Here is an 8,537-nt window from a genome sequence, read left to right on the forward strand (position 1 = left end):
CTCCCCACAGCAGTGTTTCTGAATCTGGGAACAGGTAGTCAGCAGAAGACAGGGCAATATCAGAATTTTATCCTAGAGTTGCGGAGTGTGGGTGGATGGATCACTTGCAGTTTAAAACTCTTCCCATTAAGCCTATCCCTTTCTAATTATTTCTATAAGGTTATGAACACAGCATAATTTCAGAAAACAAACACAAATAATGCAAAAGTGGAAAGATTCTTTTCAAACACCTGTAATATGCCATGTTCTTGCTCTCATTTAATCCTCCCAACAACCCCATAAGATGGGTTACCACTTCCTCATTTTATAAGAAGCACAGTGCAAGTACTGAAAACAATGCAGAAGAACAATGACAAAAGGATTGTTTTAGCCTACTGAGGATGGCCATCCCTCTGTATCTGCAAGGAGTTTCTGCTAGATTCCCACCCCTTAACAAATTCATGGATGCCCAAGTCTCTTATATAAAATGCCACAATATTTGCACAGCACCTATGCACAGTCCCCTGTATACTTTAAATCATCTCTACATTATTTCTAATACATAACATAATGTAAATTCTATGTAAATAGTTGTTTTACTGAACTGTTGGAACAACGACAAGAAGAAAAAGTTCATACACTTCCAGTGCAGTCAGCCATCACAGAGATGACCACCTCGTACATGTCAATATAACATCTTTTTCTGAATATTTTCAATTCACGGTTGGTTGAGCCCATTGATAACAGAGGACCAGTTGTATACATACCTGGTATTTCTAGTAGCAAAAAATAAAGTCCAGCAGCATGAAGGCCATACTCTCGGTATTGTACACTGATACTTCTCTTATGGACTATTTGAACAAAGTGATAGAATAATGCCACCAAAGCACTGTGGGAAATATTGTTCTCAATGAGGAAGGTCCAAATGCTCTGGGGGAGAAGGTAAATTACAAAAGCTAGAAATTAGAGAAATGGATAAATCATCTTTTTTTTATTTGTACACATACTTAATACCTTACACAAACAGGAAGAGACCAAGCTGGCTCCTAATGATAAATGCATGCCATCTTTAGAAGACTAAAACAAAAACATCAAACTTAAAAAATTATAAAGTAAGTAAGCATGTAAGAAATGTATTCAATTTTCAGGAAAAAAAATCTTTTTGCAGGTTTGAAGCACATATGTTTCTCAAATTGTTATGGCTTAAAACTACATTAATACTTTTGGAATCTCTTATATTAGTGATTACTTAGAAAAGTTACTCCTTTATCTATGTTAAATGTACCTGAATCCATTTATCACTAATTACTGATGAAATCTGAGAAATTTCTTTAAGCTTGACTGACTTATATTTGAAAGGCAGGGTGACAGAGAGAAGGAGAGAGAGAGAGAAAGAGAGAGAGAATCTTCCATCAGCTGGTTTGTTTCCCAAATGCCTATATGAGCCAAGGCTGGGCCAGGCCAAAGCCAGGAGCCAGGAACTCCACCTAAGTTTTTCATGTGGATGACAGGAACCCAAGGACTTGGACCACCATGTGCTGCCCCCAGACAGGAAGAAGGATCAGAAGCAGGGGCAGGACTCAATCCCAGGCACTGTGAAATTGGATGCAGAAGTCTCAAGTGGCAGTTTAACCTTCTGTGCCACAATGCCTACCCCAAAGCAATTTCTAAATGTTCTACAGATCATGGGCAATGGGAGCAGCAAAGTAAACTCCTGAAAGTTCCTCCCTCAGAAGTTTGCAAAGGTAACCTGGGTGAGAGGAAATAAACCCTAGAATAGAAACCAGTTTTACTAATGTTATTGTCATTCCATGCTTTCTCCTAATAAACATAGAAAGAGGATATGGGTTATTCTTTTTAGTATATGTACTGCTGAAGTGAACTCAATATAGATTATGCTTATAAATTAAACCCAGCTAAATATGGCTTATTCTTGGGTGTCTTTAAAAAAGCAAAGAGTTACAAAATTCAAGAAACTAGTCTTTGAACTTACTGCTTCTTTGAAAAGACAGAGAATGCAGTAGGTACTGGCAGAAATTACCCACAATTTGTACCATATACCACCTTGGCACCCTCCTCTCCTTCATTAGGAAGTTTCGGCAAGAAGTATCATCTTCTTTACAGCTACCACATCCTTAGTATCATCTTTTTACAGCAATCACATCCTGCTAAGGCCACTTGCACCTACACTTGTCCAGCCTGGACCACCCAATCACTGGGGCTCCATCTGATTGTCACTTTGGCAAGGCAGAATTTCTCCTTTCAGAGAATTCTTCTCCTGGTCTTCCATTCCATATTTATAACTACCTCTTATACCTCCCAAGTGTCTCCTAACGCAGTGCCACATGCCAAAGCTTACAAATGGAACTGATAATTTTCCCGCTTGATGTTGCTCTTTCTCCCATACTGCTCACCTAAGGTTAACAATATCCTCTTCCTCCTACTGTTGAAATCTTGGGGATCTCTGACTTCTTTCACTTATTCTCTATACCCAATACCCAATTAATTTAGCACTTAACACCATCCCTTAGGTATATGATAAAGGCTGCCTGGTTCACAAAACCCTATTAATTCTACATCAAAAAAATGTCCCTAGTTTTTACTTTTAGTTTTCCATCCTGGTTCTCATAATTGTAACTCCAGACTGTACCGTTAATATTCTTAATACCTAGACTACCATAATAGTCGCCCCAAGCCATCTCCCTACGTACAATCTTTTCCCCCACTTCAGTCAACCTTCAGTCAAGAACATTTGTCCTAAAACATATTCGTTCACATGACTTAAGTCTTTTGTGCACTGTAATCTATTCCACCCAGGGCCAGCTGGAAGGATTAAATGAGTTAATAAACACTTGATGCTTACATGAGAAAATCATACAGTGAATACCCTATTAAAATATGCAAATCCCAAAGTCAAACCCCACTTAAAGCTACTCATGATCTACTCTTAGTCTGTGTCCCACCGTGAGTTGAAAACTCTGCATGCACTCATACCACACTACTCACAATTCTCTCAACACTCCCTGCACATCCACTGTGGTTCCTTCACCAGAAATGCCATACAACCCTAACTTCTGCTTTCAACACTCTACCCATCTGTCAAGATTCACCTCCCACCTTTTCCTCTTCCCAGATCATGCTGTATTCCTTTTTCTAAGGCCCTATTAGAGGACACCAGCACTTCTCTTAGAGCATTTTTTACAATGTGGCTCACTATTTTAGGACCTCTAGATGCTAGCGCTAGATGACTAGCTTAATTTATTTTATTTATTTGTTTATTTTTACCTCTGTGGATCCGTGTTCTTCAGTGGCAAAGGGGAAAAGACTTTCATAGAGTTTTGTGAATGCATTCAATCCAGTCTCTATGATCTCTGCTTCTATGTTGGGATCCAAAGGCTCAGTCTCTGTGAAGTCCAGTTCCCATACTGTATCCACCCATTCTAGGGGAAAATGCAATGAATTTAATGAAATGCTATATAGCAACTCAGGATTGATTACTTTCATCAACTGATCACTTTTAGACACAAGGCACATTCAAGAGAAGAAAAGTTTATTAGACACAATTCACATTTAAATGTAACAATACAGGTTTAGCATAAAGAACAGTAGAATAGAACTTTTTCTTTCTTTTTTAGAATCAACTGACATTTAGCTATTAAGTTAGTCACCCTCCAAATACACCAAAATAGAACACTTTTTAGATACTTTTAGGGACTGACACTTGACAACACTTGATCCTCAGGCTTCTCCATGTTTTCCTTCAGGAGAAGAAAGAGAGGTTAATCAAAGATGGCTGAAGATGCTTCTCCTCCGAAACTCATAACCAAGACAATACACCCACGCCCTTGGACAGTGATGCTGCATGTTACAAGAGTTTCAACTACAGGAGATGAGCCAGACTCAACACCACAGAAATACTCAGTGATGCCCAAATGCACAGATGAAAAGAATGCACGATAATGACAGTAATGCAGTGTCCTAACTGGATTCCTTGCCAATCTCATGCTCTCTGACTTTTCTAACAAATTATTTCTTCAGTGTTTTTGTTATTTTCCTAACATTCCCTAAAATTAGGACTGGATGGAAAGATGTGGACATTTTGGACAAGTAAATCATCAAGTGTGTTTTCAAATTAATATTCTTCAAATATCTGTTGATCACTGATTTGAAAGCAGGGTGTGAGAGACAGATGGCTTCAACATTTCTTGCATAGCTCTGAGCACTATAGTGCACTCAGCAAATGAACAGTCTTACAATTATCCAACTCCATTCTCCTTAGAACACAATCTACCTATCCTATCATAATCCATCACTGGAGCTTGACTCTGGAGGACAAAGTCCTTGCATCTCAAATGGCTTTCATAGCCTTCTTGCCAAAGACAAAAAATATGCTGCCTGAAAGAAGACCTGAAAAACCTAAGTGCATCTCTCTCTATTTCCAGTGACTTTTTCTGCAGTAAAGTGTTATTTCCAAAAGTATAATTGGCTGGACCTGTTACGTACCTTCACCAGTAGCTGGGGCATTTCCAGTCTTGGTGTTTCTAGTGTAAATTAATTGAGCTCTGTGCTTTAAAACCACTTTGCTAAGTCCTTTACTCAGGAGCTCCTGAAGGGTTCCCTAACCAGGGAATCTCAAATCTTTAGTCTCTCAGAGACCACAGTTAGGGTTATAAGCTTGTAGCTGGGAATTTTCTTAGAAGTCGTTATAAGCAGCTCTGTCAAACAGGATCAGTTTGCTGAGTTTGTCCTGAACTTTGTCTTTGGATCACTTTCTCTTTGAGGCCTTGCCACAAGATTTGTTCATGGGTCTTTATCTTTCTTGACTTACTTTCTGTTGTATCTCTTCTTCTTGGCCTTGGAAGGGTGGTATTACAAAGTTTGGACAGCAGCAACCACTGCAGCCTTGCTGAGATGTCAGGAGAAAGCTCCAGTAATGTTCTCATGCACATTGTAGATGAGAGCAAAACATCTCATTTCTTATTTTGGCTTTGTTCACAACTACTCTCTCCACTACTTTATTACTCTCCCTACTACTCTACTCTCTACAGTAGCATCAACCTAATTAAAAAAAAAAACAAAACTTATTTATTTACTTGAGAGGAAGAATTAGAGGGAGGGAGAGACACAGAGAGGTCTTCCAGTCTCTTAGTTCACTCTCCCAATGGCCCCAACGGCCGGAGCTGGGCTGATTTGAAGCCAGGAGCTTCTTCCAAGTCTCCCATGCAGGTACAGGAGCCCAAGCACTTGGGCCATCTTCTACTGCTTTCCCAGGCCATCAGCAGGGATGCTGGATTGGAAGTGAAGCAGCCAGGACTCAAACTAGTGTCCATATGGAATACTGGTGCTGCAGGTGGATGCTTAGCTTATCATGCCACAGCACCAGCCCCCAGTATCAACCTCCATTGGAAGGCATTAGCTAGCCCTAATTTCTAGTCCTCCTAAAATCATCAGTATGATTTGAGTCACTTCATTGGTGACACTCTTGAGCCTCTACAACCTCACTTATAAGATGTAGGTAATAATGCCTATCAAGTGTTCTAATGGGAAGACCTATTATGTAATGAATGGCAAGACGTCAAGATGAAGGCAGCCAGCAGAAAAGAAGGAAAGGGGGGAAATGGCCACTTCTGTTTCACTCTTCACAGACTTAATACTTGTAAAACACAACTTAAAAGTGATAAATTCTATACACTGACTTTTTTTGTTTGTTTCTTTCTTTCAGGGAACAGAAAAAAACTGCAAAGATTTTAACAGCAGACCATCTTGGCCTAGTTCACCGTCACAAGTGTTCAACGAGAAGATAGTTTGGGGACAACAGATTAACCATGTACAATGTTTAGCATCTCATGGGAGTAAATAAAGTCATATGAAACCAAGGATTAAGGTAAGAGAGGGAAAATCTTGGAAGAGAAGCAATTTTGGTATTGAGGGACAAAACAAAGATGAGGTTCTGCTGTTCCTTAGGTTCATCCCAAGGATGCATAGGAGAAAAAAGTCTATTAATCCTGCAAAAGGAGATGCTAGAACAGACCCAAAAGGTAAAGACATTCTACCTGCTGTGGCCAAACAGCAATTGGGTAAAATAAGACCTTTCTCCTACAAATCCACCCTCCAGGTTCTCAAGAGACTCATTTCCACCAGGTTCTGACAATTTCCCCACTTTTTTCAGTCTTTCTATCAATTTTATCTGTATTTACACAAGTGACAAGAGAGAAGCCCATAATGTGTAATTTCTAAGGTCCATGAAATCCTAGGGACAGCTGCACATATTCCAAGCAGAAGATGTTAACAGGAGGGTCTCGATTCAAGAATAATCTTTAAAAAGGGACTCGAATGAAGAATGATGGTAGGTCTGGGAATCAATGAGAAAAGCACTACAGGATGAGTGGATACTAGACATTCCAGCTTAGAAGAAATCTTCCCAAGGACTTGAATTTAACATGCTTTAGTTAATGACTCATTCACTCAGTTTCCTAGTCACTCTACTAAAACACCACAAATATGTTCCTCCCTCCCCCCACAAAAAAAAAGTGTCTCTGCGTGTTTTCCCGCCTCGGTCTTTCATAGTTTTCTGCTTGGTTCATATACACATTTTAAAACCCACATCAGTACTTCTGATCTCATTACTGGATCACAACAATGGTCCAAATGCATAAAGAATAGACCTGGCACTCTGTTACTGACCCTACTTTTACATGGCTTTAGACTTCCATCAAATCACTTAATCCTCACTACCTATTTTCCCAACTGTCAAATGGAGATAACTCCTGCTCTACCCACCTCACTTAGGATGGAAGAAGTGAATTAGTCAGTCAACAATCATTAAGAAGACTGTGTTAAGTTCTAGGGATACAAAAGTGAATACTAGAAGATTCTTGTCCATCAAGATCTCACCATCTAACACTTACAATAAGAAACTAGGGTTATGATAGAAAAAAGACCAGCAAATTTGAGTCAGACAGAGTAAGACTAATATACTCTGAGTATGCGCCTCTCCTTCATCACAGGTATTACAAGACTCTTGACAAAAATAATGTGTAAGACACCCAATAAGTGAGAGCTATGAGTATTATTTGTCAATGGATGAATGTGAAATTCGTAACAGACATAGAATGCAAGCTGTAAAATAAGAGACGGTACAGTAGGAAATACCAGTACTACAGCAGAAGGAATAGAGACGGGGAGGATGATTCTTCAACCGAATCAGAAATCGAGTGTTTGCCTGGGGAAAGAAGTGCAGAAACGTGCATCCCAGGTGGGGAGCACAGCATGACAGAGTACAGCAGGACATGCACAGTGCTGAAAAAGGAACAAAATAAATACGGCACAGAGTTTGAACTGAGTATTTATCCACCAATGATTACGTGCCAGGTTCTGGGTTCACCCCTGTAACTTCATGAGGTAGACATTATAACCCCCGTTTGACAGATGAAGAAACTGAGGCTGAGCAAGCTCAAAGCAAGCTGCCCGCAGATACCTGCACGCTAAACGGACCCAAATAACTCCGGGAGACTCAAAACCGCATTCGCCAAAACGGGAAGTTCCCAACACACGCACATGCCCTACCTCGTTGCTTATCTTTGAAAACGCGATTTTAAGCTTCAAATAGGGTCACCATTTTACAACACCTCGGACACCTCTTCAAGGTTGCGTCAGTTTTTTTTTCCCCCAGACTGCACTCCTAACTAGACTCGAATCAATGCGATCCTTCTTTGTCCTCGCCCAGCCGGGTTTTAGGCTCGAGGTACGGTCACTTGACAGTTCCTGAGGTAAACCCGGCAGGCCACGGTCCTGAGGTGGCACGACCCCAGGAAACCCAGACAACACCGAGGGCCCCGAGCCGCCTCCCCGGCCCTGCCCCCGGGACGCGCGCCTGCGTCTGCTCACCGAGGCTGAGATCCACCGGGCACCACGGCTGCAGGCCGCTCTCCAGGCCCCGCAGCGCCTCCATGATCCCCAGGCGCCGCGCGCCTCCGCGGGGCTCAACTTTCAAAGCTCGCTCCCGCGCGCGCTCCGAGACGTTCCTGCGGGCCAATCACAACGCACGAAATTTCCCGCGACCAATCAGCGCGCCGAGTCGTTCTCGCAGGCGTCACCACTCAGCTGGGTCGTCAGCCGCATGCGCAAAAGAAGGGGCGGGCTGCGGACGCGGCTTTTTTTTTTTTTTTAAGCCCGTTAAAGTAAGGACCCGGAACTAGGGGAAAGCTTACTTCGTCCTTCCTGCCTCATTTTCCATAAGAGTCCCTGTCACGAGAATTTGGAACAGGGTGCTTTCTGTAATAACTATCACCCTTGCGCTCTGTCAAGTGGTATTTCGCGTGCGTGTCAAAGGGCGCTTTGCTCCGTAAGCTTATCTGAATGTGGACGGTAGCCCAACGTTTATAGAGTTAAAACGACAATGGAAAAAGAACCAAAAACATTTCGAGAGGACAGCTGCAGTTCTGATTTCGTAGCTCGGCTGGGCCCTAACTTAACTGGAATGAGGCCTTGGCTGCCATGTCAAGGAAGGGAAAGGCCGGCCTCCTTTTGTCGCACATGCGCAGTGAGCACACCGCCTG

At 41.8% G+C, this 8,537-nt stretch overlaps 1 protein-coding gene and 1 pseudogene across 3 annotated transcripts in view; both read right to left on the reverse strand.

Moving 5' to 3' along the window:
• Positions 1–8,496, reverse strand: part of NCAPD3 (non-SMC condensin II complex subunit D3) — a 72,435-nt gene extending 63,939 nt beyond the window's left edge. For all 3 annotated transcript variants that reach the window (XR_016222116.1, XM_051834481.3, XM_051834480.3), the window contains exons 1-3: positions 7,867–8,496; positions 3,265–3,419; positions 747–909 (exon numbers count right to left, since the gene is read on the reverse strand). Coding sequence is in view for 2 of the 3 variants with exons in the window: in XM_051834481.3 (XP_051690441.1) it covers positions 747–909; positions 3,265–3,419; positions 7,867–7,930 (382 nt within the window). In the remaining variant the exon portion in view is untranslated. The remainder of the gene's footprint in view (positions 1–746; positions 910–3,264; positions 3,420–7,866) is intronic.
• On the reverse strand, positions 4,379–6,981 carry LOC149128617 (small ribosomal subunit protein eS25 pseudogene; annotated as a pseudogene).
• Positions 8,497–8,537: the final 41 nt, after the last annotated feature.

This window comes from Oryctolagus cuniculus, chromosome 1 (assembly GCF_051225735.1).
Source record: "Oryctolagus cuniculus isolate XC-2025 breed Fujian yellow rabbit chromosome 1, ASM5122573v1, whole genome shotgun sequence".
Lineage (NCBI taxonomy): Eukaryota > Metazoa > Chordata > Mammalia > Lagomorpha > Leporidae > Oryctolagus > Oryctolagus cuniculus.